The sequence below is a fragment of the Drosophila willistoni genome, unplaced genomic scaffold (assembly GCF_018902025.1).
Source record: "Drosophila willistoni isolate 14030-0811.24 unplaced genomic scaffold, UCI_dwil_1.1 Seg485, whole genome shotgun sequence".
NCBI classification, from domain to species: domain Eukaryota; kingdom Metazoa; phylum Arthropoda; class Insecta; order Diptera; family Drosophilidae; genus Drosophila; species Drosophila willistoni.
In genome coordinates, this window is record NW_025814416.1 from 914,438 (window position 1) to 932,569 (window position 18,132).

Below are 18,132 nucleotides of genomic sequence, written 5' to 3' on the forward strand. Positions count from 1 at the left end.
AACAACCGTCAGGGCAACGTCATCAGAATATATAATCAGCTCGCATCCACAATTCCATAGAATTGGGCCCAACACTGAACCCTGTGGGACTCCTGATTTATTAGCTTCAGAATGTTACATAAAGGACTTTCAGAAGAAAAAATTGTCCGCGCAGCTTGTTATTAATATAGCACTGTTTTTTCGGCGTTCCTGCGTTGTCGTGGCACATGACCCATTTTATAAAAGCCCAATATTTTTAGACGCATCTAGTTTCATGTTACAATTAGTCATTATTTAAATTTATGCAACAGACTACTAATAAATAAAATCCTTTTCAGACGCAAAAAGAGCCTTGATCGATTATTTAAATCGACCAATATTAAGTTTTATAGTCGCGAATTTTAGTAAAAACTATCTATAATTCATATTTACTAAACATGTCCCAACAGATGATCACCAACAGCAGAGTTTAACAGCAGAACAACAGAGAGTACAGCAGAATAGACGAGCACAGTAGAGAGACACAGTTGAAGTGGAAGAGTCAACGAAGCAGCAGTGTTAAAGAAAACAAGTGAACCGAAGAAGCAGAGTAAACGACGAGAATAATTCTAACTTTTCCAAACTACTTTTAAATTAATATAAACAATAAACTTAGTTGAGTAAACCCACTAAACTCACATGTGTACAAGCTTATAAACTTATATTCAGTTTGGGTCCAAAGTGTGCAACGCATAGAAGGAAGCATCTCCGACCATATATATATTCTGGATCAACACTACGAGACGAGCTTATGCAGCCATGTCCGTCCGGCCGTCCGTCTGAATCAACGTTAACTTCTCCTAGACCCTTCAAACTACTGAGCTGAAATTTTGCATATGGGCTTCTATATTACAAACGGCAAATTCATGAACAGTGATTTTTCTCACTTACTTCGTTGTTTTCCATGCTATTGTCATCATAATTAATATTAGTTAGTTTAATATACCTATTAATGACTATGCCAAATTCGATCAAAATCTGCATATTTCTCTTATACAATACATACCTATAAACATTGGAGTTGTTAGATGGAACGTATTTCCACTTTGAAGGCTATAGGTAAGGGAAGTGTAAAAAAAAAAACTTGCAATGATATAGAAACTTTGCCCCCGAAGTTAGCCCCGGTACTCGGGTTTCTGTTTAGTTCTCAAAATTTTTTGCAGACCGTCCGTATGTACAACCATTTATGTATAAAATTGATATCAAATAAAAAAAAGGAAAATTACTCAGCATTAAAAGAGAAAATTATTTATTATTTTATAGTGTAATTATGTTAAATATATTTAATGTAAGGTAGTGTGTGATCTTTGTAGTTCACCTAAATTAAGTTGGCCACCACAAGGAACTACTAAATCCATTCGCCCACTAGTTTCCCGCACAACACCATTTAAGTCTGGAAGTTCTAAAGGGTCGAATGTTAGATGAGCGGAAAATCGTTTGTATACCGAGTTTTTCCCGTTTTCGGTTTTAATCTTTTTTTTTTCTTCATATTTCAGTTGTTGCTTGATGAATATTGAAGCCTTTATCATTTCTTGGATGTTGTGAAAAGTTGATTCCGATTTCTCAATCGACTTTAGAGCTCTGTAAAAAAGTAAAATATGAAATCAAATAACGATTTTTGTGAATAACTTACTGCACTCCATATTCCATATCATAGAAGTGTCCTTGTAGACCATTTTGCACTTGTAGCACGTCATTTCGTTTAATGAAAATTGGTGGTAAGACTTTTCGGATATGTTCCTGTAATAAAATAAAAGAATTATTAAGATTACGCTTGACTCATGTTTTGAAACATTTCAAACCACCCTTTTTTCTTTTTGCCCATAATTTCGGTCGATATTAATATCAAATTTAAGTATGCAAAATATGATTGCAAAAGGTAGATAATTACGAAAGATAATCGAGATTTGTCATTTTTCCTTATACATATGTGAACAAAAAAGTATACGAGATATATAGACCATTAAAATTATTTTAACCTAAGGAATCTTACAAATAAACCGATATTTTTGAAAAAGCATGAGTCTTGGGGTCAACTACTAAAATTTATGTGTTTTTAGAAAACAATTGAAATTTTAAAATTGAATAAATAATATCAAAGAAGCTAACTTCGGCTATGCCGAAGTTTATATCCTTGCAGTCCTTGGTAATAATATTTTTACATTTTGAAATTTCTTTTCCTGCAACTCAATTCATCAATACACAAATTATGAAAATTATTGCTATTTTTACTTCAACTTTTTTTTCTTCTTCCATCATTCCCTAAGCAAAGCACGGCAAGCATACACATACAGTTCATGTACCGTTGCGTCTGTGTGTGTATGCATGTGCTCTGTTGATTTGATGATGACGTAGTAGGCAGCAAGCAGCGCTGCCGGCAGCGGTTGTACCGATTTATACTGACTGTAACTTGCGTTCTATTTATCCGATTAGATTCAAATTTTGGAATCTGCAATTTTATATGCAATACTATCATAGTAGTAAATTTCATGGGGATACTCCAATTTTTATAAAAATGTTTCTTCTAGAACTATATGATATAGTGGTCCGATCCTAAAGATTTTCATACTTTATCTTACCCGGGTAATAAAAAGCCCCCAAATTTCCTCCCGATAGCTCTTAAGATGGACAGACGGTCAGACGGACAGACGGATATGGCTATATCGACTCAGCTTCTCATGCTGATCAAGAATATATATTCTTTATGGGGTGCGAAACGTCTCCTTCTGTGCGTTACAAACATCTGACCAATTTTATAATACCCACTGCAAGGGTATAATAATATTTGTATACCGAGTTTTTCCCGTTTTCGGTTTTATTCTTTTTTTTTTCTTCATATTTCAGTTGTTGCTTCATGAATATTGAAGCCTTTATCATTTCTTGGATGTTGTGAAAAGTTAATTCCGATTTCTCAATCGACTTTAGAGCTCTGTAAAAAAGTAAAATATGAAATCAAATAACGATTTTTGTGAATAACTTACTACACTCCAAAATAATAATCAACGCTAAAAGCAGTTAAGAAGTCAAACTAACTTCGGGCGACAATAGAATCAATGTAAAATTTTATTGTTCTTCCCACTGTTTCTAGTATTGTACGATCTATTTCATTTATAGTTAGTTGCTCTGTGCTCTTTTATTATTAAAGAAAAGGTTGTACGCGCCTTTCTTGTTTCTATTTGTTGTTAAGTTTCTGTACCAATTCCTTTCTGACCGCAACATAATTAAAGAGCAGAAACAGTTTTCTTTCTATTAGTACTGCAAATTTTTTACCTTTTAAAAATGACGCTCTGACGTTTGGCGGTCAGTTCAACTTTATTTGGTTTATAAAACGATTCCCTGTTTTGTTGTTATTAATAAACATATTGTTGCGTTTGTTGCTCAGTCTCTCTCGTTTTGCGTCAAGTTTTCTCTTTTCTTTTCTCATTCTCTGTTTTCCTTTTTCTAAGTTTAATATTTTTATACCCTTGCAGAGAGTATTATAAATTTGGTCAGATGTTTGTAACGCACAGAAGGAGACGTGTCCGACCCCCATAAAGAATATATATTCTTAATCAGCATGAGAAGCTGAGTCGATATAGCCATGTCCGTCTGTCCGTCTGACCGTCGGTGAGTATGCGTTTTATTCAGCCGTCTTAAGAGCTATTGGGATGAAACTTGATATTTAAGCTGTAATATCCCGGGTAAGATAAATATCATCATATAGTTGTAGGAGAAAACTAAGTAGTTGAAGAAATTGGAGTATTCATATGAAATTTACTAATATAATAGTTTTTTATATAAACATCAGATCCCGAAATTTTAATCAGATCGGATAAATAGAACACAAGTTATACGCAATAAAAATCGGATCTCCTCAAACCCTGCCAGCAGCGCCTCCAGCAGCCAACTACGTCATTGCTCGAATCTTTAGAGCACACGCATACAATCGCGGATTGCATGTAAAAGGGGATGGGGAAGAAGAAGAAAAAGAAATGTAAATGATATTTGGAAGGTTTTTGTCTGTGTATTGATGAATCGAGTTACAGAAAAAGAGTTTGGAACATGTAAAAATATTATAGCCAAGAACTGCAAGGGTATATTAACTTCGGCACAGCCGAACTTAGCTTCTTTGATATTTAAACTTATTATAATTATACCCTTGCAAAAAAGGTGTATTACAGTCCAATGCTTAAAAATTATGTTTTCTTGGCTTATAACACGTCAGTAGACATTAACAAAGCTATTTCATAATGAAACATCAAAATTTATTATAAATAAAACAAACGTCACATAGAAAATTAGAAATACATGAAAATTAAATCTATGAAATCGCTATTGAAACACGTTAAATTGTTGAATTGCACTAAGAAAATGAAAATCTGTTTTTTATCTATATGTCTTTTTCGCGATAATTGATGTGAGCAATCGATTACCAACCAACATATCTACAAAAAGTTCATAATAACAACAAGAAATGTAAACTAAAAGTAGATTTGCAGCATGAGTGTTTTAATATGGCAAGGGACTGTAATATGCCCAAGCTGAATTCTTTCGGAAGCTAGGATTAAAAATTAAATGATGGAAACACGATAAAGAGATTTCTTGATAATGATAAAATGACATCATTAATGACAGTTGTTAGGGCAAGATCAAGATACAAGGTTGGCTGTTATCTTGAATATTATAAATTGCAAGGTAATGGTAAAATGAAAAATTTGCCCAATATACTTCAAAAACTGATTAACTTTCGACTGAAAAAAACTTACACCAACGGTACATAGGATTCAAAATATCACAGGAATAAAAAAAAATGGACTACAAATGGTTCAGATGCACCATTACGATATACCAATACAATGAAAACCGTTTTAAAATGCCGGCAGCCTCTTTGGACCACTTATTGCATCGCTAAGACACTTGCTATTATGAAAGGATTTGAAAAAAAGCAACCATAGTTGCGAAAGGTTGAGTTTATTAGATTTATTGATGTAGATATTAATGATTATTATTTATAAAAACCAGCCATTAATAACAAATATTCAAAATAAACCTGAAATTTATGTAAATATTAATGATTATTATTAATGAAAATCAGCCATTAACAGCAAATATCAAAATTTTCATAAAAAATTTTTTTTTAGTTTTATAAAATTGTGTTTAAAAATCGAATGAAAACATTACAAAACGTTATATAGTCGTTTAAAACAATAAAAAAATTCATTTGGGATGAAAAAAGAAACGGGTTTCATTCAAATTTTAGATGATAAACATGCTTCGAAATATTTGCTGATTTTGACCTTTCTTCTTGCCAGCATTCTTGGCAAACATTTTGAAGCATGAGGAATTCTTTATCATAAGCTTCTTAAATTTTTTAAATCGCTTTATCGGTTTACCCACTGTGCGTCGCGACGAGTTTATATAGCCATGTCCGTCTGTCGGTCCGATCGTCTGGTTCAGAGTTGAAATTGTATAAATAAGATTGGGGCAACTCTTGATTAATAACTCAATAACTTCATTTATTTTTTGAGTTATTGTTATACAAATATTTTGTTGTTTTGTATACACTAAATGACTGTACCAAATTTTATCAAAATCGGATGACTATATCATATGGCTCTATACTTGTGTCGCGATCTTCATAGAAATTAGTATTGTCAGTTAAAATACCTATTAATGACTCTGCCAAACTTAATCACTATCGGATATGTAGCATGTTCTGAAATATCATATTAATAATATTACAAACATTATTATTATTATTATTATATACAGTTTACTTATAATGTAAAATTAAAAGTAAACTTAGCTTAGTGGCTGCTCTGCGTCTCCTGCTTTATCCCCACATGTGGGACAGGTAAATTCAGAGTCATGGCCAAATCTATTGAGGTATTGGCGAAAACAACCATGGCCGCTCAATAGTTGTGGCGAAAACAACCATGGCCGCTCAATAGTTGTGTTAGCAAGTAGTTGACCTGGCTTTTTCCGTTCCACAGGCTAATGTTCGGTATTAGCCGATGCGTCCATCGTCCTTTCCGCGATGAGTCTCAGTGCGGCTGCCAATTTGCCATGCTTTGCCTTCGAGCCTCGGTTCTGGCATCTCTTTTGTGCATTTCTGCTGCTAATGAGGACCGATTCTGTTCTATGCGCTAGTATTAGACCCACTGAACTCAGACAGCATATAATTTGGCGCAATGCTGGCTAACTCTTCCACTGTGTGCAGATCTTTGGCAACAACCGTCAGGACAACGACATCAGAATAAATCGGAGTTGCTAGTCTCAAAATCCCGTCGTACATGCAATTCCACAGGATTGGGCCCAACACTGAACCCTGTGGGACTCCTGAATTATTAGCTTCAGAATAATGTCCCTTCGCCTTTGATCAGGCATCTGGACGCTTTAACATTACATTTAATAATTATTTAAATTTATGCAACAAACTACTAATAAATAAAATCCTTTTCAGACGCAAAAAGAGCCTTGATCGATTATTTAAATCGACCAATATTAAGTTTTATAGTCGCGAATTTTAGTAAAAACTATCTAAAATTCATATTTACTAAACATGTCCCCAACTTGGATGCCTGTAGCACCACAACTTTCTAAGCGATCTAAAAAAATTTTGGATTCATACTAATACTGTAGGTGACTAAAGAAAAACAGAAGAACTTGCAATTGTATGTAAGGTACGATCACTAACCATAGAACACATAGATGGGATAAACTCATGATTTTTTGATTGCAAACGCTAGCCTAGTCATGGAACCCCAGAGAACTTCGGGAAAACCCGAACGTTCGTACTCTCAATGAGAGCGTAAAATGGGGAGAGGGCCAAGCAGCTACGAAAAAATTTTAGTCTAGCACAGACTACTGAACGACGAAGGCAGGCCTATGTATGTCGCTTGTGATTTCGTTCTGTCTATGTATGTGTACACTCGTCGGTACATGCTCAGGCTTCGTAGTGTGTGTGTGACGTGAAGTTGTACAACATGGCATTTCAATAGGTTTTTTTTTCTATTTTTTAATTAAAATAGAATAAAAAAATTAATTATGCAAAAAATAAAGAAACAAATAAATCAATAAAAATAAAACAATATTATAAAATAGAAAAAACCTTAATTAAGCCGACGATTTCGAGTTGGGAATCGAACCAGGGACATACCCCAAGACACATCACGAAGCGAGCACTCTATCGGTACAGCCACCGGGATACATACTAAGCAGATGGCAATATTTCTTGATATTCTTTCCACAGGGGCATATCCTATTCGCATTGTCGCTGTTTTGTCGACAATTAAAAATTTTGGTCGAGCGAGCTATTGAAATGCGATATTGTACAACTTCACGTCACACACACACTACGAAGCCTGAGCATGTACCGACGAGTGTACACATACATAGACAGAACGAAATCACAAGCGACATAGGCCTACCTTCGTCGTTCTGTAGTCTGTGCTAGACTGAAATTTTTTCGTAGCTTCTTGGCCGTCTCCCCATATTACGCTCTCATTGAGAGTACGAACGTTCCGGTTTTCCCGAAGTTCTCTGGGGTTCCATGACTAGGCTAGCGTTTGCAATCAATAAATCATGAGTTTGTCCCATCTATGTGTTCTATGGTTAGTGGTACGATGGAGAGTTACAGAGATTTAACAGCAGCAAGCGGACAGATGATCACCAACAGCAGAGTTTAACAGCAGAACAACAGAGAGTACAGCAGAATAGAAGAGCACAGTAGAGAGACACAGTTGAAGTGGAAGAGTCGATGAAGCAGCAGTGTGAAAGAAAACAAGTGAACCGAAAAAGCAGAACAAACGACGAGAATAATTCTAACTTTTCCAAACTACTTTTAAATTAATATAAACAATAAACTTAGTTGAGTAAACCCACTAAACTCACATGTGTACAAACTTATATTCAGTTTGGGTCCAAAGTGTGCAACGCATAGAAGGAAGCATCTCCGACCATATATAAGTATATATATTCTGGATCAACACTACGAGACGAGCTTATGCAGCCATGTCCGTCCGGCCGTCCGTCTGAATCAACGTTAACTTCTCCTAGACCCTTTAAACTACTGAGCTGAAATTTTGCATATGGGCAAATTCATGAACAGTGATTTTTCTCACTTACTTCGTTGTTTTCCATGCTATTGTCATCATAATTAATATTAGTTAGTTTAATATACCTATTAATGACTATGCCAAATTCGATCAAAATCTGCATATTTCTCTTATACAATACATACCTATAAACATTGGAGTTGTTAGATGGAACGTATTTCCACTTTGAAGGCTATAGGTAAGGGAAGTGTAAAAAAAAAAACTTGCAATGATATAGAAACTTTGCCCCCGAAGTTAGCCCCGGTACTCGGGTTTCTGTTTAGTTCTCAAAATTTTTTGCAGACCGTCCGTATGTACAACCATTTATGTATAAAATTGATATCAAATAAAAAAAAGGAAAATTACTCAGCATTAAAAGAGAAAATTATTTATTATTTTATAGTGTAATTATGTTAAATATATTTAATGTAAGGTAGTGTGTGATCTTTGTAGTTCACCTAAATTAAGTTGGCCACCACAAGGAACTACTAAATCCATTCGCCCACTAGTTTCCCGCACAACACCATTTAAGTCTGGAAGTTCTAAAGGGTCGAATGTTAGATGAGCGGAAAATCGTTTGTATACCGAGTTTTTCCCGTTTTCGGTTTTAATCTTTTTTTTTTCTTCATATTTCAGTTGTTGCTTGATGAATATTGAAGCCTTTATCATTTCTTGGATGTTGTGAAAAGTTGATTCCGATTTCTCAATCGACTTTAGAGCTCTGTAAAAAAGTAAAATATGAAATCAAATAACGATTTTTGTGAATAACTTACTGCACTCCATATTCCATATCATAGAAGTGTCCTTGTAGACCATTTTGCACTTGTAGCACGTCATTTCGTTTAATGAAAATTGGTGGTAAGACTTTTCGGATATGTTCCTGTAATAAAATAAAAGAATTATTAAGATTACGCTTGACTCATGTTTTGAAACATTTCAAACCACCCTTTTTTCTTTTTGCCCATAATTTCGGTCGATATTAATATCAAATTTAAGTATGCAAAATATGATTGCAAAAGGTAGATAATTACGAAAGATAATCGAGATTTGTCATTTTTCCTTATACATATGTGAACAAAAAAGTATACGAGATATATAGACCATTAAAATTATTTTAACCTAAGGAATCTTACAAATAAACCGATATTTTTGAAAAAGCATGAGTCTTGGGGTCAACTACTAAAATTTATGTGTTTTTAGAAAACAATTGAAATTTTAAAATTGAATAAATAATATCAAAGAAGCTAACTTCGGCTATGCCGAAGTTTATATCCTTGCAGTCCTTGGTAATAATATTTTTACATTTTGAAATTTCTTTTCCTGCAACTCAATTCATCAATACACAAATTATGAAAATTATTGCTATTTTTACTTCAACTTTTTTTTCTTCTTCCATCATTTCCTAAGCAAAGCACGGCAAGCATACACATACAGTTCATGTACCGTTGCGTCTGTGTGTGTATGCATGTGCTCTGTTGATTTGATGATGACGTAGTAGGCAGCAAGCAGCGCTGCCGGCAGCGGTTGTACCGATTTATATTGACTGTAACTTGCGTTCTATTTATCCGATTAGATTCAAATTTTGGAATCTGCGGTTTTATATGCAATACTATCATAGTAGTAAATTTCATGGGGGTACTCCAATTTTTATAAAAATGTTTCTTCTAGAACTATATGATATAGTGGTCCGATCCTAAAGATTTTCATACCTTATCTTACCCGGGTTATAAAAAGCCCCCAAATTTCCTCCCGATAGCTCTTAAGATGGACAGACGCTCAGACGGACATACGGATATGGCTATATCGACTCAGCTTCTCATGCTGATCAAGAATATATATTCTTTATGGGGTGCGAAACGTCTCCTTCTGTGCGTTACAAACATCTGACCAATTTTATAATACCCACTGCAAGGGTATAATAATATTTGTATACCGAGTTTTTCCCGTTTTCGGTTTTAATCTTTTTTTTTCTTCATATTTCAGTTGTTGCTTCATGAATATTGAAGCCTTTATCATTTCTTGGATGTTGTGAAAAGTTGATTCCGATTTCTCAATCGACTTTAGAGCTCTGTAAAAAAGTAAAATATGAAATCAAATAACGATTTTTGTGAATAACTTACTGCACTCCCAAATAATAATCAACGCTAAAAGCAGTTAAGAATTCAAACTAACTTCGGGCGACAATAGAATTAATGTAAAATTTTATTGTTCTTCCCACTGTTTCTAGTATTGTACGATCTATTTCATTTATAGTTAGTTGCTCTGTGCTCTTTTATTATTAAAGAAAAAGTTGTACGCGCCTTTCTTGTTTCTATTTGTTGTTAAGTTTCTGTACCAATTCCTTTCTGACCGCAACATAATTAAAGAGCAGAAACAGTTTTCTTTCTATTAGTACTGCAAATTTTTTACCTTTTAAAAATGACGCTCTGACGTTTGGCGGTCAGTTCAACTTTATTTGGTTTATAAAACGATTCCCTGTTTTGTTGTTATTAATAAACATATTGTTGCGTTTGTTGCTCAGTCTCTCTCGTTTTGCGTCAAGTTTTCTCTTTTCTTTTCTCATTCTCTGTTTTCCTTTTTCTAAGTTTAATATTTTTATACCCTTGCAGAGAGTATTATAAATTTGGTCAGATGTTTGTAACGCACAGAAGGAGACGTGTCCGACCCCCATAAAGAATATATATTCTTAATCAGCATGAGAAGCTGAGTCGATATAGCCATGTCCGTCTGTCCGTCTGACCGTCGGTGAGTATGCGTTTTATTCAGCCGTCTTAAGAGCTATTGGGATGAAACTTGATATTTAAGCTGTAATATCCCGGGTAAGATAAATATCATCATATAGTTGTAGGAGAAAACTAAGTAGTTGAAGAAATTGGAGTATTCATATGAAATTTACTAATATAATAGTTTTTTATATAAACATCAGATCCCGAAATTTTAATCAGATCGGATAAATAGAACACAAGTTATACGCAATAAAAATCGGATCTCCTCAAACCCTGCCAGCAGCGCCTCCAGCAGCCAACTACGTCATTGCTCGAATCTTTAGAGCACACGCATACAATCGCGGATTGCATGTAAAAGGGGATGGGGAAGAAGAAGAAAAAGAAATGTAAATGATATTTGGAAGGTTTTTGTCTGTGTATTGATGAATCGAGTTACAGAAAAAGAGTTTGGAACATGTAAAAATATTATAGCCAAGAACTGCAAGGGTATATTAACTTCGGCACAGCCGAACTTAGCTTCTTTGATATTTAAACTTATTATAATTATACCCTTGCAAAAAAGGTGTATTACAGTCCAATGCTTAAAAATTATGTTTTCTTGGCTTATAACACGTCAGTAGACATTAACAAAGCTATTTCATAATGAAACATCAAAATTTATTATAAATAAAACAAACGTCACATAGAAAATTAGAAATACATGAAAATTAAATCTATGAAATCGCTATTGAAACACGTTAAATTGTTGAATTGCACTAAGAAAATGAAAATCTGTTTTTTATCTATATGTCTTTTTCGCGATAATTGATGTGAGCAATCGATTACCAACCAACATATCTACAAAAAGTTCATAATAACAACAAGAAATGTAAACTAAAAGTAGATTTGCAGCATGAGTGTTTTAATATGGCAAGGGACTGTAATATGCCCAAGCTGAATTCTTTCGGAAGCTAGGATTAAAAATTAAATGATGGAAACACGATAAAGAGATTTCTTGATAATGATAAAATGACATCATTAATGACAGTTGTTAGGGCAAGATCAAGATACAAGGTTGGCTGTTATCTTGAATATTATAAATTGCAAGGTAATGGTAAAATGAAAAATTTGCCCAATATACTTCAAAAACTGATTAACTTTCGACTGAAAAAAACTTACACCAACGGTACATAGGATTCAAAATATCACAGGAATAAAAAAAAATGGACTACAAATGGTTCAGATGCACCATTACGATATACCAATACAATGAAAACCGTTTTAAAATGCCGGCAGCCTCTTTGGACCACTTATTGCATCGCTAAGACACTTGCTATTATGAAAGGATTTGAAAAAAAGCAACCATAGTTGCGAAAGGTTGAGTTTATTAGATTTATTGATGTAGGTATTAATGATTATTATTTATAAAAACCAGCCATTAATAACAAATATTCAAAATAAACCTGAAATTTATGTAAATATTAATGATTATTATTAATGAAAATCAGCCATTAACAGCAAATATCAAAATTTTCATAAAAAATTTTTTTTTAGTTTTATAAAATTGTGTTTAAAAATCGAATGAAAACATTACAAAACGTTATATAGTCGTTTAAAACAATAAAAAAATTCATTTGGGATGAAAAAAGAAACGGGTTTCATTCAAATTTTAGATGATAAACATGCTTCGAAATATTTGCTGATTTTGACCTTTCTTCTTGCCAGCATTCTTGGCAAACATTTTGAAGCATGAGGAATTCTTTATCATAAGCTTCTTAAATTTTTTAAATCGCTTTATCGGTTTACCCACTGTGCGTCGCGACGAGTTTATATAGCCATGTCCGTCTGTCGGTCCGATCGTCTGGTTCAGAGTTGAAATTGTATAAATAAGATTGGGGCAACTCTTGATTAATAACTCAATAACTTCATTTATTTTTTGAGTTATTGTTATACAAATATTTTGTTGTTTTGTATACACTAAATGACTGTACCAAATTTTATCAAAATCGGATGACTATATCATATGGCTCTATACTTGTGTCGCGATCTTCATAGAAATTAGTATTGTCAGTTAAAATACCTATTAATGACTCTGCCAAACTTAATCACTATCGGATATGTAGCATGTTCTGAAATATCATATTAATAATATTACAAACATTATTATTATTATTATTATATACAGTTTACTTATAATGTAAAATTAAAAGTAAACTTAGCTTAGTGGCTGCTCTGCGTCTCCTGCTTTATCCCCACATGTGGGACAGGTAAATTCAGAGTCATGGCCAAATCTATTGAGGTATTGGCGAAAACAACCATGGCCGCTCAATAGTTGTGGCGAAAACAACCATGGCCGCTCAATAGTTGTGTTAGCAAGTAGTTGACCTGGCTTTTTCCGTTCCACAGGCTAATGTTCGGTATTAGCCGATGCGTCCATCGTCCTTTCCGCGATGAGTCCCAGTGCGGCTGCCAATTTGCCATGCTTTGCCTTCGAGCCTCGGTTCTGGCATCTCTTTTGTGCATTTCTGCTGCTAATGAGGACCGATTCTGTTCTATGCGCTAGTATTAGACCCACTGAACTCAGACAGCATATAATTTGGCGCAATGCTGGCTAACTCTTCCACTGTGTGCAGATCTTTGGCAACAACCGTCAGGACAACGACATCAGAATAAATCGGAGTTGCTAGTCTCAAAATCCCGTCGTACATGCAATTCCACAGGATTGGGCCCAACACTGAACCCTGTGGGACTCCTGAATTATTAGCTTCAGAATAATGTCCCTTCGCCTTTGATCAGGCATCTGGACGCTTTAACATTACATTTAATAATTATTTAAATTTATGCAACAAACTACTAATAAATAAAATCCTTTTCAGACGCAAAAAGAGCCTTGATCGATTATTTAAATCGACCAATATTAAGTTTTATAGTCGCGAATTTTAGTAAAAACTATCTAAAATTCATATTTACTAAACATGTCCCCAACTTGGATGCCTGTAGCACCACAACTTTCTAAGCGATCTAAAAAAATTTTGGATTCATACTAATACTGTAGGTGACTAAAGAAAAACAGAAGAACTTGCAATTGTATGTAAGGTACGATCACTAACCATAGAACACATAGATGGGATAAACTCATGATTTTTTGATTGCAAACGCTAGCCTAGTCATGGAACCCCAGAGAACTTCGGGAAAACCCGAACGTTCGTACTCTCAATGAGAGCGTAAAATGGGGAGAGGGCCAAGCAGCTACGAAAAAATTTTAGTCTAGCACAGACTACTGAACGACGAAGGCAGGCCTATGTATGTCGCTTGTGATTTCGTTCTGTCTATGTATGTGTACACTCGTCGGTACATGCTCAGGCTTCGTAGTGTGTGTGTGACGTGAAGTTGTACAACATGGCATTTCAATAGGTTTTTTTTTCTATTTTTTAATTAAAATAGAATAAAAAAATTAATTATGCAAAAAATAAAGAAACAAATAAATCAATAAAAATAAAACAATATTATAAAATAGAAAAAACCTTAATTAAGCCGACGATTTCGAGTTGGGAATCGAACCAGGGACATACCCCAAGACACATCACGAAGCGAGCACTCTATCGGTACAGCCACCGGGATACATACTAAGCAGATGGCAATATTTCTTGATATTCTTTCCACAGGGGCATATCCTATTCGCATTGTCGCTGTTTTGTCGACAATTAAAAATTTTGGTCGAGCGAGCTATTGAAATGCGATATTGTACAACTTCACGTCACACACACACTACGAAGCCTGAGCATGTACCGACGAGTGTACACATACATAGACAGAACGAAATCACAAGCGACATAGGCCTACCTTCGTCGTTCTGTAGTCTGTGCTAGACTGAAATTTTTTCGTAGCTTCTTGGCCGTCTCCCCATATTACGCTCTCATTGAGAGTACGAACGTTCCGGTTTTCCCGAAGTTCTCTGGGGTTCCATGACTAGGCTAGCGTTTGCAATCAATAAATCATGAGTTTGTCCCATCTATGTGTTCTATGGTTAGTGGTACGATGGAGAGTTACAGAGATTTAACAGCAGCAAGCGGACAGATGATCACCAACAGCAGAGTTTAACAGCAGAACAACAGAGAGTACAGCAGAATAGAAGAGCACAGTAGAGAGACACAGTTGAAGTGGAAGAGTCGATGAAGCAGCAGTGTGAAAGAAAACAAGTGAACCGAAAAAGCAGAACAAACGACGAGAATAATTCTAACTTTTCCAAACTACTTTTAAATTAATATAAACAATAAACTTAGTTGAGTAAACCCACTAAACTCACATGTGTACAAACTTATATTCAGTTTGGGTCCAAAGTGTGCAACGCATAGAATTAAGCATCTCCGACCATATATAAGTATATATATTCTGGATCAACACTACGAGACGAGCTTATGCAGCCATGTCCGTCCGGCCGTCCGTCTGAATCAACGTTAACTTCTCCTAGACCCTTTAAACTACTGAGCTGAAATTTTGCATATGGGCTTCTATATTACAAATGGCAAATTCATGAACAGTGATTTTTCTCACTTACTTCGTTGTTTTCCATGCTATTGTCATCATAATTAATATTAGTTAGTTTAATATACCTATTAATGACTATGCCAAATTCGATCAAAATCTGCATATTTCTCTTATACAATACATACCTATAAACATTGGAGTTGTTAGATGGAACGTTTTTCCACTTTGAAGGCTATAGGTAAGGGAAGAGTAAAAAAAAAAACTTGCAATGATATAGAAACTTTGGCCCCGAAGTTAGCCCCGGTACTCCGGTTTCTGTTTAGTCCTCAAAATTTTTTGCAGACCGTCCGTATGTACAACCATTTATGTATAAAATTGAATATCAAATAAAAAAAAGGAAAATTACTCAGCATTAAAAGAGAAAATTATTTATTATTTTATAGTGTAATTATGTTAAATACATTTAATGTAAGGTAGTGTGTGATCTTTGTAGTTCACCTAAATTAAGTTGGCCACCACAAGGAACTACTAAATCCATTCGCCCACTAGTTTCCCGCACAACACCATTTAAGTCTGGAAGTTCTAAAGGGTCGAATGTTAGATGAGCGGAAAATCGTTTGTATACCGAGTTTTTCCCGTTTTCGGTTTTAATCTTTTTTTTTTCTTCATATTTCAATTGTTGCTTCATGAATATTGAAGCCTTTATCATTTCTTGGATGTTGTGAAAAGTTGATTCCGATTTCTCAATCGACTTTAGAGCTCTGTAAAAAAGTAAAATATGAAATCAAATAACGATTTTTGTGAATAACTTACTGCACTCCATATTCCATATCATAGAAGTGTCCTTGTAGACCATTTTGCACTTGTAGCACGTCATTTCGTTTAATGGAAATTGATGGTAAGACTTTTCGGATATGTTCCTGTAATAAAATAAAAGAATTATTAAGATTACGCTTGACTCATGTTTTGAAACATTTCAAACCACCCTTTTTTCTTTTTGCCCATAATTTCGGTCGATATTAATATCAAATTTAAGTATGCAAAATATGATTGCAAAAGGTAGATAATTACGAAAGATAATCGAGATTTGTCATTTTTCCTTATACATATGTGAACAAAAAAGTATACGAGATATATAGACCATTAAAATTATTTTAACCTAAGGAATCTTACAAATAAACCGATATTTTTGAAAAAGCATGAGTCTTGGGGTCAACTACTAAAATTTATGTGTTTTTAGAAAACAATTGAAATTTTAAAATTGATTAAATAATATCAAAGAAGCTAACTTCGGCTATGCCGAAGTTTATATCCTTGCAGTCCTTGGTAATAATATTTTTACATTTTGAAATTTCTTTTCCTGCAACTCAATTCATCAATACACAATTATCAAAATTATTGCTATTTTTACTACAACTTTTTATACCCTTGCAAAGAGGGTATATTAATTTTGGTCAAAAGTGTGCAACGCATAGAAGGAAGCATTTCCGACCATATAAAGTATATATATTCTTGATCAGCACGATGAGACGAGTTCAAATAGCCATGTCCGTCCGTCCGTCCGTCCGTCCGTCCGTCCGTCCGTCCGTCCGTCTGGATCAACGCAAACTCCTCCTAGACCGTTGGAGCTACAGAGCTGAAATTTTGCATGTAGGCTTGTATATACTGCAGGCGTTGTATATCTCGGATTCAGCCGGATCGGATCACTATATCATATAGCTCCCATACAAATGGCAAAGTCACGAACAGTGACTTTTCTTAACTTCGTTATTTTCTGAGCTATTGTCGTGAAATTTAATATTGGTGAGTTAATTACACATATAAATGACTATGCCAAATTTGATCAAGATCGGGTGACTATATCATGTAGCTCCCATAGGAACGATCTTTCGAAAACAGTGACTTTTGTCAATAACTTCGTTACTTTTGACGCGATTGCTTTCAAATTCAACATTTGTTAGTTTAATATATCTGTTAATGACTGTGCCAAATTTGATAAGGATCAGGTAACTATATCATACTGCTCCCATAGGAACGATCGGTGGAAAACAGTCGTTCTTTCGGAAACATTAGCTTTTTTAGCTTAAACGTTTTTCCACTTTGATGGCTATAGGTAAGGAAAGAGTTACCAAAAAAATTGCAAGGGTATACAAACTTTGACGCGGTCGAAGTTAGCCCCGGCCCTCTGGTTTTTCTTCTTCCATCATTCCCTAAGCAAAGCACGGCAAGCATACACATACAGTTCATGTACCGTTGCGTCTGTGTGTGTATGCATGTGCTCTGTTGATTTGATGATGACGTAGTAGGCAGCAAGCAGCGCTGCCGGCAGCGGTTGTACCGATTTATACTGACTGTAACTTGCGTTCTATCTAATCAACGTTAACTTCTCCTAGACCCTACTCCAATTTTTATAAAAATGTTTCTTCTAGAACTATATGATATAGTGGTCCGATCCTAAAGATTTTCATACTTTATCTTACCCGGGTTATAAAAAGCCCCCAAATTTCCTCCCGATAGCTCTTAAGATGGACAGATGGACAGATGGACAGACGGACAGACGGATATGGCTATATCGACTCATATATTCTTTATGGGGTGGGAAACGTCTCCTTCTGTGCGTTACAAAGATCTGACCAATTTTATAATACCCACTGCAAGGGTATAATAATATTTGTATACCGAGTTTTTCCCGTTTTCGGTTTTAATCTTTTTTTTTTTCTTCATATTTCAGTTGTTGCTTCATGAATATTGAAGCCTTTATCATTTCTTGGATGTTGTGAAAAGTTGATTCCGATTTCTCAATCGACTTTAGAGCTCTGTAAAAAAGTAAAATATGAAATCAAATA

General features: G+C 34.6%; 3 protein-coding genes across 3 annotated transcripts; all 3 read right to left on the reverse strand.

The window, feature by feature from the left end:
* Positions 1-1,260: 1,260 nt before the first annotated feature.
* LOC124461447 (BLOC-1-related complex subunit 8 homolog) lies at positions 1,261-4,440 on the reverse strand. The gene is made up of 3 exons (XM_047012968.1): positions 4,435-4,440; positions 1,652-1,758; positions 1,261-1,599 (listed from the first exon to the last, which is right to left on the reverse strand). Exons 1-3 carry the CDS (start codon positions 4,438-4,440, stop codon positions 1,302-1,304), a joined length of 411 nt encoding a protein of 136 aa, XP_046868924.1. The 3' UTR covers positions 1,261-1,301.
* Positions 4,441-8,475: 4,035 nt separating this feature from the next.
* On the reverse strand, positions 8,476-9,709 carry LOC26529275 (BLOC-1-related complex subunit 8 homolog). The gene is made up of 3 exons (XM_047012969.1): positions 9,704-9,709; positions 8,867-8,973; positions 8,476-8,814 (listed from the first exon to the last, which is right to left on the reverse strand). Exons 1-3 carry the CDS (start codon positions 9,707-9,709, stop codon positions 8,517-8,519), a joined length of 411 nt encoding a protein of 136 aa, XP_046868925.1. The 3' UTR covers positions 8,476-8,516.
* Positions 9,710-15,711: 6,002 nt separating this feature from the next.
* LOC124461442 (BLOC-1-related complex subunit 8 homolog) lies at positions 15,712-16,192 on the reverse strand. The gene is made up of 2 exons (XM_047012963.1): positions 16,105-16,192; positions 15,712-16,047 (listed from the first exon to the last, which is right to left on the reverse strand). Exons 1-2 carry the CDS (start codon positions 16,161-16,163, stop codon positions 15,750-15,752), a joined length of 357 nt encoding a protein of 118 aa, XP_046868919.1. The 5' UTR covers positions 16,164-16,192; the 3' UTR covers positions 15,712-15,749.
* Positions 16,193-18,132: the final 1,940 nt, after the last annotated feature.

Coding starts and splice junctions, on each gene's coding strand:
- LOC124461442 (XM_047012963.1), bottom strand. CDS start 16,163: ATGACGTGCTACAAGTGCAAAATGGTCTACAAGGACACTTCTATGATA. Junction 16,048..16,104: donor TCTATGATATGGAATATGGA/GTGCAGTAAGTT, acceptor ACTTTTTTACAG/AGCTCTAAAGTCGATTGAGA.
- LOC124461447 (XM_047012968.1), bottom strand. Junction 1,600..1,651: donor GATATGGAATATGGAGTGCA/GTAAGTTATTCA, acceptor ACTTTTTTACAG/AGCTCTAAAGTCGATTGAGA.
- LOC26529275 (XM_047012969.1), bottom strand. Junction 8,815..8,866: donor GATATGGAATATGGAGTGCA/GTAAGTTATTCA, acceptor ACTTTTTTACAG/AGCTCTAAAGTCGATTGAGA.